Genomic DNA, 18088 nt, shown 5'->3' with positions numbered 1-18088 from the left:
GGCATACTCGAATGTTCCTGCTAGTAATCTGCCATTACAGATGCTTGAATGCTACTAGATCTTCTGGTGAACCAGTATCATTTTTCTAAGGAAATAAATGTCCCTGATTAAGTGCAAATTTTAGTGTCTCTAAGCTACGACTGTGAAATAGTTGGTAGAAAATAGAAGGCAAGGTTTCATAATTTTTTTACTTCTTTACTAATTGAGCTATTTAATTTTTAAATGTTTGTATTAGTAAGATAACCATACTTAAAATGCAAACTTTTGATCTATTTTTTTTTTCTTGATATAGTATAAACCAGTCTTGTCACTTTAGAGTGTAACTTGTAGAGGGTATTTACACATAAAAGTTCATATAGTTAAATTGAGATGAATATAATTTGGACCTATATCACTAACACTTTTTGTTTTTTCTCATTTTTGCCAGTGTATTGTTGAAGCTGTGATCAGGGGATTGTAATACATATATCTAAATATAGTTAACACAGATTAAGTGAGCTGTTACATACCATTTTAAATTCACTCTGATGTTAGAAAGAGACACACAACTACAGACTTTAGTTGTGAGTTAAGTGTTAAACTATTTACCAAGAACAAAAAATTCTAAATTTACTTGTTTTACTTTAGAATCCAATCAATAAAATTATATATTTATAAATATGCCTATAGCAACATAACCTAATGTTTTTTTAAATGTTAATGATAAGCCTGTTTTTTCCACTGATAAAATGTTTTTTTCAGCTTTAAAGCTTATAACTTTTAGAAGAAAATAGTTCTTTAAATTATAGACATTTCATTCTTTTTTGGTTTATGTTGTGTTTACTATAATAAAAACATCAATATCTATATATTATTGTCATGATTTTTTTGACTTATATCAACTTTGTCTGTTCATGTATTTTCTTAAATTAAGCTGAATTACAATTATTTTGAAAATGAAACATTTTCTTGTCAATGAAACAATGTCAGTCACAACAGTGTTATGACTCATCCTATAATTTAATCTCATGCTCTCAAAGTTAAAAACTTAAGTTCACGTTAAATAGAAAGGTTTTGATCAAGAATATTGTGGGAGAGGGAATAAAACACAATTACATAAATTCAGATTAAATAATGATGAAGGTACATTAAAATAAACACCTGAAAAGAAACCCAGAAACAATAAAAAAAAAAACCAAAAAAATAAAACTGTCAAGGGAAGAAATGAAAAACGAACACATCAAAGGCAATAAATATATGAAACATATGTTATTTCTCAACATTTTTGAAAGGACCTGACATACAGCAAGTGCTATCTTCCAAACTTATTTGAGTGCACAATCAGTTATATTAATATATCACAAAGAAATGGTATTATGGGGGAATAAATGAGAGCTTATGTACAAGAACTATGGAAAGGTATTTAGAGACAAATTTTTAAGGATGTGACCATCAGTAGCTTCAACTAAACATGCCTTAAACATAACCAGTTGATTAGAATCCCCCCAGCTTAGAAAACTGATTTTTTTTTCCTGAGTCCAGTATAGGAAGCCTGAGATCAGGTGCCAGAAAACATATAGGGATGTAATCTGGTGCTGAAAAAGATACACATACATTTGAAAACAAATATGTATTATCTGAATGTATTAAGTTTAGTAAGGATTTCTCAGGGAGACCTATTTTGTGCATTTGGCTAGGCACAATTGGCCAAAAGGAACATCACAGGATATATAAAAATGGCCTTGGAAGCAGACAGGAATGTTGGGATGAAAAAAGCATATTGGCTCGCTTAAAGTGTGCGTACCGAAGTAAAACAATTTAAGGCTGAAGGAAGATCTGATTTTAGCTCCAGTTTAGATCTGACAGGAAAGGCACTAGGATTTATTGTCAATTTCCCAGTATGCTGAGTGAGACAACAGACTCAGGTCAAAGGATTTGAACATTATTTGCTGGGGATGGGGAAAGAATTCAGGTGGGGAAATTAGATAAATTGGAAGGACTGATGCTGAAGCTGAAGCTCCAATACTTTGGCCACCTGATGTGAAGAACTGACTCACTGGAAAAGACCCTGATACTGGGAAAGATAGAAGGTGGGAGAAGGGGACGACAGAGGATGAGATGGTTGGATGGCATCACTGACTTGATGGACATGAGTTTGAGTAAGCTCCGGGAGTTGGTGATGGACAGGGAAGCCTGGTGTGCTGCATTCCATGGGGTCGCAGAGAATACTGGAGCAGGTTGCCACTTGCTACTCCAGGGTATCTTCCCAATGGAGGGATTGAACTGAGTCTCTTGCATCTCCTTCACTGGCAGGCGAATTCTTTAGCACTGGGCTACCTGGAAGCCCCAAAGTATAAAGTACACACTCCTGCTGCTGCTGCTGCTAAGTCGCTTCAGTCGTGTCCGACTCTGTGCGACCCCAGAGATGGGAGCCTACCAGGCTCCTCCATCTCTGGGATTCTCCAGGCAAGAGTACTGGAGTGGGTTGCCACTGCCTTCTCCGAAAGTACATACTAGATTATACAAATCAACAGTGGTTTCCGCATATATGTTAAAAGGTAAAACCAGAGATAAAAAATTGATTGAGATTAAATAATTCCATGGCAGTTTCTGCCCTATGTCTAAAATTGTGGTGGTTCTGTAACTCTTTCAAATGTTCAGAAAGGACAAGAATTGAAGAAAGAAATAGGGTAGAAAAAGAATACAGAACAGTTGACCCTTAGCAAGAAAATACCAACACCTCAATTACTTAAAAATGGGAGGCTATGACTCAATGGCGATTGTATGCTGTAATAACCAAAGCTCACACAATTTTTTTTTTTAATTGAAGTATAGCAATTCACAGTGTTCTGTTAGTTTCAAGTGTACACATGTTATTTATAAGTACCTTTAGGCTGCAATTACGGCTTAAATGCGCTTCCCTGGTGGCTCAGACGGTGAAGAATTCGCCTGCAACGCGGGAGACCTGGGTTTGATCCCTGGGTTGGGAAGATCCCCTGGAGAACGGAAAAGTTACCCACTCCAGTATTATTACCTGGAGAATTCCATGGACAGAGGAGCCTGGCAGGCTACAGTCCATGGGGTCGCAAACCGCTTAAATGAATTGTTTAAAAGTTCTAAAACAAACAGAATTAACAAAATCTCTCCTACCCTGAAATTGCTCCAGGGGTCTCCAATCCCCAAAGGCACGAAGGAAGGTTTGCAAGGTCTGAAAAATGTGTCTGTACCTTCGTCTGACCAACGGGCGACAGCCTACCAAATCCTGTAAAGTACTTTTCCTTTTCACAATGTTGGGACTTTGGGGCTTACACAACACCCCATCCTTACGACCTCATTTGAATGGGCGCCCTTACTGAGCTGGTACTGAAACCTCGGTCGAGTTCCACCGCGACCGTCCGAGGTCATGGCCGGTCCTGGAGCCCGTCCGGACCGAGGACAGATGAGGCTACGAGGCAGGGAACTGACAGTCGCGGCGCCGGCCGGGTCCCTGGGCAGGAAAGCCCAAAAGCAAATCCACCAGGTCCAACTCCGGTTTGGACCCGCGACAACAGCTCTACCAGCGACCCCGACGTCCGCGCAGGCGTACGACGCCCAGCGGTGCGAGGGCGACGCCGGAAGTGTCCCTTCGGCGCCCCGGATGCGACCGGGAGGCGGCGGTTGCCAGGGCGACGAGAGCTTCCAAGAGCCGCTGGTACTCGCGATCTGCAGCTTAGAAGAAGTTTCCCGTGGCGGGCTTTGACTGCTGGGGTCGTCCTCTCGGGGTTTCCAGGATGTTCTTTTACTTGAGCAAGAAAGTGAGTTTCCCAGGGTTCGCCCTCGCTCCTCCTCAGGTTTCTCAACCTGCAGGCGATTCCGGCATTCTGCCCGAGAGGCTACGCGTAGTGATCCAGGCTCCGCCATCCCTTCTTCCACCTTCCTGCGCGGTCCAGCCTCGGACTTCCTCTTGCCGGTCCCTGAGCCCACACAGTCCTTAGCAGAGCCAGCTGCTCTCTCGCAAGATCGTTCCCATTTCTGCCCCTGGTTAGGTCCTTATTTGGGGGGGGGGGGTGCTCAGGGCAGATCACTGTGTGCGTCCCTATCTTTCTCTACTTCACCTGTTGCTCATCAGATTATTTAAACTCTTTGGATGATCACGGGCCGCTGGGCAGGAGAAAAGTAATAAAAAGGTAGCCAAAGTGTGTGTGGAAAGGGAATAAGTATTGGAGGTAGAGATTTATACCTCCGTTACCTCCCCTGCCTTTTAAAAATCCATCAGGTCACCCTCGGTTTTTTTTTTTTTTTTTTGCAGTCACTGCCCTTCTTCTGTGGGCAGTTCTTTGTCTCTTTCCCAAATGGGCCCCAGGCAGTTCAAGGGACTATGCTCATTTTCATAACGGTTCACATTTCTGCAAGACCGTTTCTTCTGCAGCCTTCATCTCCCGTAGACTCACTACCAATCCCTTCGTGAAAAGTTGTGAGTGGCTATGGTTGCTTTTCAGGTTGCCATGCCCAATAACGTGAAGCTGAAATGTGTATCTTGGAACAAGGACCAAGGATTCATAGCATGTGGTGGTGACGATGGATTACTGAAAGTTTTGAAATTGGAGACACAGACAGGTAACTGAATGCAAGCCCAGATGTTTGAACATAAGGGAAAATCATTTGTTCTGAGAGATTTGCTTATGGTATTTGTCAGTATGCAATTCTAATTCTTTCAAAAAGAAAAAAATCTCCAGCATTTTGGGGTGTTCTAGAATATTTTTGTAAGAAGTTCAGAAAATATCGAATGTAAACCACAAGTGGCTTTTGCTGAAATTATCGATGGCAAATGAAAATGAATGAAGAATGAAAACTAAGTTATTATATTGTCTTGTGCTATGTGTGTTGATTGTGCTGTATTATTAGGAGTCTAATAAAAATGACCTGAGTCACCTTTTCAGTAAGGTCACAAAAATCTCACATTTTGGCAGCTTATTTACAGGCCTGTGTTGTCCTTTCTGCTTTTCAGATATGTTAATAATTATGCACCTAGTTCTCAAGAATAGAAGATGAGATTTAAAAAAATGTTTTATTAAGAATCTCTTGTGTTTTACAGCTTGATTTCTCTTTTTCTAGTTCTGTGGAATCATAGCACACAGTTTCACATTTCTTTATTATCTAGTGTTGCTCTAGGTTGGAGAGCTAGACAATCCCTGATCTATATAGGAGATCTGGATAAGGAGATTGGAATTGGAACCTCGGCTCTGCCATAAGACTTCTGAATATATTTCAGCAAGTTTCTGAATATCTTTGATTTTAGTCCAGTCTTTTGTAAAATGAAGGGTTGAACTAAGTTACAGTTTGGATTTCTTACCAGCATTGCTTCTCAAGCTTTATCAGGTATAGGAATCATCTGCAGAGGTTGTTAAAATGGATTTCTGGACTTATCCCCAGAGTAGAACTGGAATGGGGTCTGAGAATTTGCATTTGTAGTGATACTGGTATTGCTGGTTCTCAGACCACACTTTGAGTAACACTGTTTTACAGCTTTGAAGTGATAGTTGTAAATATTATTGAGCACTTTCTATGTCTTGGGTGTTTAACCTTCACTGTCTAATTTGACCTCACAGTAATCTTGAGAAGTAGGTATTTCAGATGAGACAACTGAGGTGCTGATCAATGAATAACCTGCCCAAGGTCACACGGGAAATAAGTGACACAGCTGAGATTTTAATAAAAGGAATAGAAAAGAATTTTACTTCAGCCAAATGGAGAACTGTAGCTCGGGAGGCAGCCTCTCAGATGATTCGGAGAAACTCTTCCAAAGAAGATGGTTTTTAGCATGGTTTTATCTCTTGTCTGAACAAAGAATATCAAACATAACAGGAAGGGTGCATTCTTTTGAGGAATTTATTTGCTTCCTATGCAGTGAGTCAGTGTGGCTTTGGCTTCTGGGAAGGGAGCCTCATCATTGAAGGAGTACTAGCATTGATATCCCAGGAAGGGCGACATGGATCTCTGTCTTTAGAATGGACATTCTTTACTTCTGGACAATGCACACTTTTCTTTGATGGTTAAAGAAGATATATAAGATATGTTTGATAGCCTAAAAAGCAGACTGTTCTAGTTAGCTTGAAGTTTAAGTTAAATAATATATAAACCATTTTGACTTTCCCATACCGCAATATGTGAAAATTTCTTCCGTCAGAACTTAGTTTGTCTCAATTTCAAGCCTCATTTTTAACCACTACATGGAGGGCTCATGGACAGCCTAAGCAAAGAGAGAATAGTTGTTTTGATGTGCTAGATTAATTATATGAAATAAAAAGCAGATTTGGAAGATAGAGACTTATGTACCAATTTGAGTTTGTCTTCTGTTGCCTAGTAATTTAATCTCACAATGCTTTAGTTTTCTTAACTGTCTTAAAGGAAAATAACTTTTGTCTCTGTTACATTTCTCAATTACTTATAAGTATATGCATATATGTGCATGTATATATACATATTTTTATTTTGCCTAAAATATGTAGGAAGTTTTAGTTACATTAATAAATAGGTTTATTATGCTTAATATTGAAGGCTTGTCAAGAAACAATTACTTCTTTTCCTTTTATACACTTCTGATGAAATGTGGTTAGAATATTCTTTGAAATTTGTGAGCAAGATGAAAAACAGATTCTTGAATGGCTTGGAATATGGAGTTAATTATTTGTTTTAAAATTTCATAATGAGTGTAAATCATGTTGAAAGAGAGAAATATGGCTGGATGAGTCTTAAAAGGTCAGTCTAAAAAAAAAAGTCAGTCTATTGTATCACAACTATTATTATTAAATACGATAGTAATGAAGTTACTATTACTCTAGTAATCATCACCAGATATTGATTGCTGAGTACATTTGAAGCACTGTGATATGCTAAAGATGTGGCTTTGTAAGTGCCATTTTGGTGCTTAGCTACAGAATAGCTAAATTATTATCATTCTTCCATATAGTATAACAGTCCTCTACATCAGTAAAATACCTACTATAGCATTATTTTAATGGCTGTTTAGTATTCCATTTTGTTGATATATGTAATGATTTATATATCCAGTTCTAGTGTTGGATATTTAGATGTATCCACATAAGTTGTTTCCAACAATATCTTCGTATCTAAAGATATTTGCTAAAGATGTTTCTTTGCATGAACCTTTTATTACTTTCTAGTATACAGTTCTAGAGGTGGAATTTACTGGATCAAAGGTCATGTAGGTTTATAAAGGTCCTTCATATGTTTAGCCAGTTTACCTTCTAGAAAGCTGTCCTTGCTTTGCATTCCCTGTAGTGGTATTCCCAGTTTTCATTCTCTTGCTTCAGAAGGAAAGGAACTATTAGAACTGAGAGAACCAGTGTTTGCCCCCAGCTTTTTACCTCAGGTTAAGATGGGGAGGTGGGTAGTCTTCTGTCACAGGCCACCTCCTCGCACCTTCTCAGGGCCCTTATTCCTTTTTTATTCTCTCTCTCTCTCCTTTGAGTATCAGTCTGCTTTCTCCCTCTTTTCTCTCCCTTGCCAGCCACTTTCATGTTACAAATCTAATGGGCAGTTTTTTTTTTTGGTCCTTATGCACATTTGACTGGTTCTTGAACTGTTGTTTTTTTCAAGACAAAGAGAGAATTGCAATGTTTTAAATTATTGTTATATTTATACATATTGCTATCCCCTCCTTTATTTTCTTATAAGTTCTTAGTCTCTTTTAGCAGATTCTCCTCTAACTGTTGGAATTCCTGAGAACTTGCTTCTGGGCTCTTTTCATTTCACAGTCTCTTTAGACTTATTCTTTCATTCCCATGGCTTTAAATGCCCTCTGTGGAATGACGATTCCTAAATATATCTCTCCAGCCCAGTCCTGATTTATCAGACTTGGACATCTCCTCAAGAATCTTTCACAGGCATCTCATACTGAACTCTTGACCTTCTCCTATATATCTTCTCTCACTTGTCTCCTTTTCAGTAAATATCTTAAATTTCACCCATTTGCTCAAGCTAGAAGCCCACTTCTTCCCGCCTTTAACATCACCTTCATCAACAACCTTATGCTTCTGTCTCCAGAGTATCGAATCCATCCTTTCCTTTTGTCCCCTTCTGCCTCTCTAGTCCCAGCCACTATCATCTCTCACCTCAACTGGTTGAGAATCAGCTTCATGGTTGCTTGCCTCTTTCTCATGTGATCTTAAAAAAAACAACAACAAAAAGAACCAGGTCATGTCATTTCCTTTCTAACAATCTTTAAAGGGACGCCAGCCTGGGCCAGGGTTGCTTGTGGTGGAATATGAGGAGAAGGGCCCTGACTGGAGATGGCATCTCTTGCTTTTCCTGCCACTGCTGCAGAGGGCGCAGTCTACTCATCTTCATGAGAGGATATATTGCTGGAAAGCAGGCATTTGGGTCAGAGAAGAAGTGTTCCAAGACCATCCAAACCACCTGTGTAGCCATCTGCACAGCCCTTCAGGAACTGCAGGCAGTGGGAGTATCAGCTTTCTGACGTGCCCATGCAGTGAGATTGACACTCAAAGCTTCCTGCCTTTGTTCTAGGGATGTTCATAATCCAGACCAACTCCATACCTAAATAATGTTCTGCGAACCCAGGCTCCAGAAACAACAGGTCAGGGGCCCATAGCTGTACCCATGGATGTGTACATAGTCACTTGTAGCCAGTAATGCAGAGAAGCCAGGTAGCCAAGCAATCCTGCCCGCGAGTCTGTAGAGCCTATAGCAGCTTCTTCTTGGAATCCCACCATCTCTTCAAGCGTTGCAAAGATGTCTTCCTCACATTTTGATCCTGCTTGTCAAACTCACTGTGCAACACATAACACAAATTTCTCTTGCAATTGGGCTGCTGACCACTTTTATGAATGCAAAATGCAAAAACTGATGTTTATGAACGTCAGCCAGGTTTTCCCAAGATGAAAGTGCTCAGAGACTTAGTGTGCTTGGTTCCTCGTGTCCTGAGCAGGGTCTTCTGTTTTCCTCTGTTCTCTCTCTCATTCTCAGTGACTTTATTACCATTAACCTTTGTAAATCCTTTGGATTTTTTGAGCTTGTGGGAGATACTTTGGATGGTTGGAATTGCTGATTTCATCCCGAAACTTCCCTTCATGGGTTTCAAATGCCTCCTTTTATTGGTGCCTCCTTTCATCATGCTTTTCAAATCCAAGGGTTATTGATGCTTTGAGAAGAATTCTGTCAGTATTACCAGATGCTTGTTCCCATGCCAGTTTGGTTTGCTTATTGGCTGTGGGGAGTTTAGTAATGTAACTCAGTGGAGTCTTGAAATCTTGGTGGCTTTACTTGACCTCACTGAAAACTTTTGAGTTTATTTCTTTTGGATATCTGAGCTTTCAGATAGATTTTGCAAATATCTTCTGCATAATAAAGTTCTGGAGTTACTGCTAGCAAAAGACAATATTCAGATGTGGAAGCTATTTATTCATCGTGTAAAGGAGAATTTAAAAAACTTATTCTCGTGTGTCAAAATATGTTTTGTGAAGAGTCTACACTTCATGGTTTAACAAATAGAAAACATGCGCACTATGCAGAATTTTGAATTCAGACCATGTAAGCCAATGGAAGGATGAAACTGCTTCATCAAACTTTCAAATATGTTGGGTCCTGCAAACCCTTAGAATCATGTATCACTAATTTTACTTGATTATAGTGACTGTGACTATAGGCGTTAGAATGGATTTTCAGTTCCAAAAGTTAAGTAATATGTTTTTATGAAACGTTTTTAGAACTAGAATAAGGCTTAAGTGTGTAGTACATTTTTAAAGAGATTCAATGAGTGAGAGAACCCACTGTTAAAAAAACAAGGTTCAACCTGATGTGTACATTAACAACATTTATTCTATCCTAATTGTTTGAGAGATGATTGTGAAGTTATATATGTGTATTCTTGTTCATGTTACCAAGGCAGTAACTGGATAGTTAGAACCAATGGTTTTAAAGGAACTCAGATATTTTTTCCCTCTGAGATTGTTTTCAGAATAAAGAATATATTTCATAGTAATTTTAAGATACATGTTATCTGAAAGGAGAATTTTCTTCAGCATCAACTTATAAAAACTCCCACTCTCACAAATTCTTAAGATTTTCGTAAATTAGTATTTTTAAATGAATGTTTCAAATGGTATATTTTACATGTGACTATCAGATTTTCTGGGAGAAGGAAATGGCAACCCACTCCAGTACTCTTGCCTGGAAAATTCCATGGATGGAGGAACCTGATTGGCTATAGTCCATGGGGTTGCCAAGATTCAGACACGACTGAGTGACTTTACTTTCTTTCTTTGTATAGTTTCTTTTGGAGGAGGAAATGGCAACCCACTCCAGTGTTCTTGCTTAGAGAATCCCATGTACGGAGGGGCCTGGTGGGCTACAGTCTATGGGGTTGCAAAGAGTCGGACACGACTAAGCAACCAACACACACACACACACATCAGATTTTCTAAGTGAAGATTAATTTACTGAGAAGACATTTTATATTACTATATTCTTCTCTGTAGTATGATTAGTAATTCAAGAGAAAAAGTCACTTCAAATAATAAACAGCCTTTAAAGGCTTACATTGCACATTGGATAACAAAAACTTTTCATTGCTTCTTGCAAAGACTTCAGATTTTTTCCTGTGCCTATCACTGCTGCCTCATCTTATGCCATTCTTCCCTTATTCAACCATATAGGCCTTCTTTTAGTTTGCTAAAGGCTCTAAAATTCTACCCAGGGGCTATTGCATTTGCTGCATCCTAGCCTGAAATACTTTCCCCCTTTCCATAACTGGCTTGGCTTTTTCCAGTTTATCCCTTGGTCTCAGTTTAGATACCATTTCTTCAGATCTCCTTCCCTGGTTCTCCCTCCCTCCAATCTAAATTAACTCCCCTTCTGTTTCCTGTCTTTTTATTATGCTTTCATTTTTCCCAGTTTATAATTTTATATATGATGATGGTTTAGTTGCTAAGTCGTGTCTGACTCTTGCGAACCCATGGACTGTAGCCTGCCAGGCTCCTCTGTCCATGGAATTCTCAAGGCAAGAATACAGAAGTGGGTTGCCATTTCCTTCTCCAGGGGATCTTCCTGACCCAGGAATCGAACCCTGGTTTCCTGCATTGTAGGCAGATTCTTTACCAACTGAGCTACAAAGGAGGCCTGATTTTATATATATGCATATGTATTTATGTGGGTGTGTGAGTGTCTATTTAATATCTGTCCCCTCAGTAGACTATAAGCTCTTTAGGGGGAAAGCCCTTTTTTTCATCATTTTGTATTCAGAACCTTCCACAGTGCATAGCAGAGTGTAGACATTCAACAAATGTTTGTTGAATGAATGAATGAATGAATATAAGATTCTGCAAAATCCAATAAAAACTAGTTTCCCAAATCTTTGCTTTTTTGATCTCTCATGTTTTAAATCTAAAATCATAAATACTTCTTTTTTATTGTCTTTTGGGAAGGAATAAGTAGCAATAATAATTACTAATTATATTTAATATGCTAAATAAACAGTGTTCTTTTATACTTTTTGCTTTATTTCACCAGAATAATATCTTGCAAGGGGGTACGTGTTTGTCCATGTTTTCACTATGAGAAAAATGGGTCAGAATAAGGCATTCTTTAAAAAATTATTCTAAAATTATCTAGGAATAGGAACTCCTTTTTTAAAAAAGAAAGAAATGTCAAAATCTTATAATCTGTCACTTTTATATATTTGCCATAGTATGTTTTGTTTTTGTGTTTTCAGATGATACAAAATTGAGGGGTCTTGCAGCCCCTAGTAACCTTTCTATGAATCAGACTCTCGAAGGTCACAGTGGTGAGTCATGTAAATTTTAAAATCGTATTTGAATAGTATTATTTTTAGGTATTTAGAACGACTTGTGTGTGTATGCTTAGTCACTCAGCCGTGTCTGACTCTTTACAGCCCCATGGATTGGAGCCTGTCAGGTTCCTCTGTCCATGTGATTTTTCAGGCAGGAATACTAGGGTGGTGCCATTTTCTTCACCAGGGAATCTTCCCAACGTTGGGATCCAACCAGAGTCTCCTGGAGCCAAGGGGTCCAATCCACATTGCAGGTGGTTTCTGTACCTGCTGAGCCATCGGGGAAGCCTTAGAAATGACTTGTGTGTGTGTGCTAAGTTGCTTCAGTCACGTCTGACTCTACAACCCCATGGACGGTAGCCCACCAGGCTCCTCTGTCCATGGGATTCTCCAGGCAAGAATACTGGAGTGGGTTGCCATGCCCTTCTAAGAAATGACTTACTTAATGCAAAAATATCATTGTTTAAATGATGGTCTTATTTAATCATTTCTGCTTAGCCATAATTATGCAAAAATGTCATTGTTTTAAACGATGGTCTTATTTAAAGTAATAATTTCTGTTTAGCCATAATTTACATGGCCTAGAGTCATTCAACAACTTTCACATGATTAAATAGCAACTTCAATAGGTATGAAAAAAGTAGCTATTATTTCATATATTAAAAATACTATCTGTCTATGGATAGGATATCATCGTTTTTAAGAGTCGGTTTTATGGTCCCAGATTAATGTAGTCTGAAGAGACATGACACCTGAATGTACTGGATGATGCTAGACTGGATCTTGAAATGAGAAAAACAACTATCTATCAAAGACATTATTTGGACACTGGATAAAACTTAAATGTGGACTGTGGGTTGGAGATAATAGTGTATGTGTTAAAATTTCTAATTTGTAAAACGGTTTTGAAAGAGAATGCCCTTGTTCTTAGGAAATATACAATAAAGTATTGAGGGATTAAAAAACAAAAAAAACCATATTTGTTCATATAACCCAGAGGTTTAAGATATGCTCAAGAGTGTGTTACTAATAGAACAGAAAACAAGGTGTGGCGCAGGGGGAGAGAGCCAGAGAGGTATCTTTGACAAATACCACCCCCTCAAAAGGAAAAGACAGGTACTTAGTATGATGTCCTTGGGGCATAATAGTCCTTGGGAGTCAGGTAAATTGGGTAAACCTTACTTACATTTGTTTCTGTCATCAGATCTATGGCAGCTCTTATATCTGTTCCTAATTGGTCCCTTAGCTGGCATAAAATAGGGATAAACATGAAAATTAGTATTAGGCATTGTTGTAGAAACAAGTGATAATGGTAACCGTGTTCCATGAACATTTTTGAGTAACATTAGACTGGTTAGTTGCCCAGAAACAGTATTAATTTTAACATACTCTGAGTATTTATTATAAAAATATAAATTTGAAAAATATATATATACAAATTTGAAATTAATTGTAGCTTTTTTTGGTTTTTTAGTTTCTAAACTGTTTTTATAAATTTTTAGGTTCTGTTCAAGTTGTAACATGGAATGAACAATATCAGAAGTTGACTACCAGTGACCAAAATGGGCTTATCATTGTTTGGATGTTATATAAAGGTATATTAGACAGCTTATTTAATCTTCCACAGATTGGAGTTTGGATTACAGTAGTTGAATGGAGAAATAACATCTTTGAAATAGATCCTTTTTAACCAGCAGTAGGAGTTCACAGGGGTGATATTTCCAGATTTATGGATTCCTACTTTTCCCTTTAACCTTATTTCTTCTAAACTGTGACTGTACATTAAGAAAGTGAATTATGTGACTGTTGGTTATCTTCAAACTGAGCCTAGACTCTTGGCAGAATAGTTTCTGCTTGAGATAGCTCTTTTTTCAAGTTTCCAATAAGAATTCATTTCTCTGTGGTCAGTGGCTGGAGTTAGTTTAGTAGATAAAAACACATTTATGAAGAAGTCAAAAGCAATAATTCATTTCCTTTAATGAGTCAGTTAGCTTCCTTTTCCTTCATGGATATAGATTTTTATCTCAGCTCTGACTGCTGGGTCACCATTTGTGCCTTTTGCCCAGAGTTGAAAGAGTCAGAGAAAGATTAATTTAGGTGTATTACTGTTACCAGAAAAATAACTCATAATACATGTTCTCTTGAGGCCTGTAGGCATCATCTTTGAATGAAAAGGGTACCTTAGCTCATGTGTGTGGTTTTAAAAATGCTTAGGGTATATACCTTTAAAAAATTCTTAATTAAAATGTGCTGTAGTACACAAACTCATCTATTTATTTTTAAAGTTTATGTCTGTGTATGTATACGTAGGGAGTAGAATGTGAAAGTACACGAGATTAGAGTAGGCTTCTCTGAGCCTCACTCAGTCTTGATGGGTAATACCCTGTTCTGACTAGTTTTTCCATGTTACTTAACTACTTGCTTGGCTTTAGGCCAGAATTGTATGTATGGGAATGTAATAAAGCCTTTTACAGAACAAAAAGAAAACAAAATAGCCTTGTGATATGCCTTACACCTTGAGACAAGTCACATCTCACTTCAACCCCATGTAAATAAATACAAGAACGTTTTTGTCACTCAGGTTTAGTGATGTGATATCACTAATGTGATGTGAATTTAAAATTTTTTTCAGTCTTCTAGTTTTTACATAATATGCTTATATTTAACATGCCTACAATTAATCATTGGAGAGTTTAGGCGTATTTATGAAGTAATTGTGGTTATTCTGTTTTTTCCTTGGTTATTATCTGAGGTGCACTCAAGTGGGAAAAATCAGTCTTTGAGAAAAATCATTCATTTTGGCCCTTTGGAAGCAAATGAAGTTTTATTTTTTAATTGATAGAAAAAAAGAAAGAGAAGAAGGATAGGCATTTATTGTGTTTTCTGTGCTAATCTTTGAAGCATGAATTATTAGTCAAGGCATGAGTTATATTTTTCATCTTGTTCTGTTGGATTTGAAGATTTTGTAGTTTAATGTCTTAGGTTGTGGAAAACTTTGCAGTTATTTGTCCCATAGTCTATTTTACGGAAAGTTTTCAACTCTGACATACCATTTATCAGATGTGACAGTTTTTACTTGCCATTTGTTTTCCTTTGTGAGTACAGGCTCTTGGTATGAGGAGATGATCAACAACAGAAATAAATCCGTGGTTCGAAGCATGAGCTGGAATGCTGACGGACAGAAGATCTGCATCGTATACGAGGATGGGGCTGTAATAGTTGGTTCAGTGGATGGTAATGCATTTTGCACCTGGAGCTAAGGTCAAGATTTAGCTGAAGTTTTGATATTTAGAGGTTTAAAAGTTATTATATGTTAGCATTCTGACGGAAAAATAAATACGAAAAGAGAAAATAGTTGCTGTACAATTTGATGACATTTAAGAATCACTGATTTTAAGTCTTGTTGTTCGGTCAGTAAGTCGTGTCTGACTCTTTTGCGACCCCATGGACTGTAGCTCACCAGGCTCCTTTGTCCATGGCATTTCCTAGACAAGAATATTGGAGTGGGTTGCCATTTCCTTCTCCAGGGGATCTTCCTGGCCCAGGGACTGAACCTGTGTCTCCTGCACTGGCGGTCAGAGGGACTAGATCAGAGAGTAGGTAGAGGGATTCACTTTAGATTGGTGTCTGGTTGGGGACATACCTCTTCTGTTGTATTAGGGGGCAAAGCAGAAAGAATAAGTGTGGATTCACTTATGTTCTGAATGTTTGAAAGTGGGAATGGGTGTTTTTTTTTTTGAAAGCTTTTATTTTCTTTCCAAAGTAAAAGGTGAATTCTTCTGCTAATTTGGAGTAAGGTCCTGAGTCAGAATTTAGAAGAGAAGGGAGAGAGTTGGAAACAGCTGCTATTTCAAATGCTTAGTAGGGTGATTGGCACATAGTAGGTGCTCAGTAAGTATCTAATGACTGAATAAATTAAGCAACTGAATGCTGTGAAGAATATGAGAGCCCTTTAGGGAAACAAAGATTTCTAGAGCAGTTGTTAGAGAATCGTGACCTTGAAATTTTAATAATTATGTTTTATGTTTGTTTTAGGGAATCGCATTTGGGGAAAAGACCTGAAGGGTGTGCAGTTATGCCATGTAGCATGGTCCGCAGATAGTAAAGCCTTACTTTTTGGAATGGCCAATGGAGAGATACACATTTATGATAATCAAGGGAATTTTATGGTAAGTGTATATATACTTTTATTTTTACAACTTTGTATGCTTATTTTATATATCATTTTTATATGTATACACACATTTATTTATTATGATAATTTGTGTAATCAAGATCGTTTTTAATTCAGGTGTTTTTTTTTTTCCTGAATTTGTTTTATTAAGAAAACATTCTGTGTTGCTTCAAGGTAAATTAGTGCTTTTAGTTCTGGTTTTCTGGTAGCTGGAAAGGACAAAACTGCAGTGTGTTGAAACTGGAGACTGATGGGTAGGATGACGTGACGTTAACCTTTGTGTCTTCTAATACCCAAAGCCGAAGTTTACATGAGATACCAAGGATATTTTTTGTAGCAAGGTATTAAAGCTTGTGAAAAGGATGGCGGGCTTATACAGTAAGGGACAAAAATCAGGTCCTGGAAAGAAGGCAAAATAGAATAGGCTAGGATAGAATCTCAAGGAAAGCTCTGGCTTTGTGAGCTATGGTAGATCTCTGACCTTACTTTTGGGGCGATTTGCTTTTAGTCAGGGTCAAGACATCACATGAATCCGCTCGGTGGAAGTGATAATAACCAATATCTACATGACACTTTGCTATTTTCAAAGCACTTTTGTATACCTTTGATCATTTGAGTCTCACAAAACTCTATGAACTTTTTTTCACTGTTTTGTTTCTTTAAATCCTCATTTTACAAATCAGGAAAACTGAAACTCAGGTGAAGTGATTTGTCCATGGCTGGTGAATCAGTAAGTGATGGAGCTTGCATTCAAAAACAGATTTTCATATTTCAGTTTTCCTTCTATAATAATACTCTATTCACACTAATCATACTACTTTTTTCAAATATAAAATACTAGCTCATTGATTTTATTTAGATGAAAATGAAGCTGAATTGTTTAGTGAACGTCACTGGAGCAGTCAGCATTGCTGGAATTCATTGGTACCATGGCACAGAGGGTTACGTGGAGCCAGATTGCCCCTGCCTCGCCATCTGTTTTGACAATGGGAGATGCCAAATAATGAGACATGAGAATGACCAAAGTATGTAATTTTTATTTTTTTTAAATGTGGAGAATTAAAAAAATATTAAAAAAAACTGTTCTTAAGATTGTAAAAAGTTCTCTCGGCTAAATATTTTACCATAATTCTTTTTTTTTTGGACTAGATCCTGTTTTAATTGATACTGGCATGTATGTAGTAAGTATCCAATGGAACCACACTGGCAGCGTCTTAGCAGTGGCAGGCTCCCAGAAAGTCATCACTCAGGATAAAGATGTAAACACTGTGCAATTTTATACTCCATTTGGTGAGGTAAATGTCTCATTAAAGATTTTGTCTTTCTTTCTTTCCATTTAAATATGCAGTGAATAAGGTAGGGGAAAAAAGAATGGAGGAAGGGGTATACACTTGTCACTTTTCTTTGAAAGGGACATTTTAAATAAAAATGATCAACTATCAGGTGCATTTCTTTGATTAATATCCTCATAAGCCTTCATTTTATCGTGGAATTTATTTTATAATCTTTACATTTAGAAAACCAGATGTTTCATGTAAGAAATCACTGGGGAATAGTTATTGAGAATATTGTCTCTGTAATATGCATATGCATCTTTTTCATAGGTTGTTGTTGAGTTGTTTTTAGTGTAATTTAGTTGTTTCAGATTAATTTTAGGGGGTTTTAGTATGATATGTGAAATGTGGATAGGTATTAAATATACATGTCAGTCCGTCCTTCTCCCAAACTTCTAACTGTTTCAATTTGTTGTGAAATAATTGCTTATTTTAAGAAAATCTATCTTAAGAATGAATCTTAGGTGTTACTACATTAAAAATAAATGCATTAAAAAATAAATACTATCCTTCTCAGTATTATTATTAATACATTTAATTTTCAAAGAGAGTTTGCTTAAAGCAGTAGTAAATATCAAATAGAATTAATATGTTATACATTTTAAATAATTTAGAAAGTGAGAACTTAGTAACTAATATTAATAAGTTTTTACCTATTTTATTTTCTAATCTTAGACTACATTTGGTTTCTTTTGGATATCCTGTTGGTTTTTATAAATTCACCACAAACTTCAATAATTTCTATTTTTGGCTATACCAAAGTCTGTACCAGTTGTTTTTACTATGTTAGTA

At 37.3% G+C, this 18088-nt stretch overlaps 1 protein-coding gene and 1 pseudogene across 3 annotated transcripts in view; both read left to right on the top strand.

Moving 5' to 3' along the window:
* Nucleotides 1–3620: 3620 nt before the first annotated feature.
* Nucleotides 3621–18088, top strand: part of WDR35 (WD repeat domain 35) — a 51771-nt gene continuing 37303 nt past the window's right edge. For all 3 annotated transcript variants that reach the window (XM_081596127.1, XM_081596126.1, XM_081596125.1), the window contains exons 1-8: nt 3621–3773; nt 4458–4575; nt 11711–11782; nt 13291–13383; nt 14894–15022; nt 15824–15957; nt 16822–16987; nt 17112–17257. In XM_081596127.1, the coding sequence (XP_081452253.1) occupies nt 3750–3773; nt 4458–4575; nt 11711–11782; nt 13291–13383; nt 14894–15022; nt 15824–15957; nt 16822–16987; nt 17112–17257 (882 nt within the window). In that variant the 5' untranslated portion in view covers nt 3621–3749. The remainder of the gene's footprint in view (nt 3774–4457; nt 4576–11710; nt 11783–13290; nt 13384–14893; nt 15023–15823; nt 15958–16821; nt 16988–17111; nt 17258–18088) is intronic.
* LOC145544482 (E3 ubiquitin-protein ligase RNFT1 pseudogene) lies at nt 8848–9615 on the top strand (annotated as a pseudogene).

The sequence above is a fragment of the Giraffa tippelskirchi genome, chromosome 4 (genome assembly GCF_054371585.1).
Source record: "Giraffa tippelskirchi isolate mGirTip1 chromosome 4, T2T-mGirTip1v1.2.pri, whole genome shotgun sequence".
Taxonomy (NCBI): Eukaryota; Metazoa; Chordata; class Mammalia; order Artiodactyla; family Giraffidae; genus Giraffa; species Giraffa tippelskirchi.
Note: the sequence above shows the minus strand (reverse complement) of the source record. Positions and strands in the feature narration are given on the sequence as shown.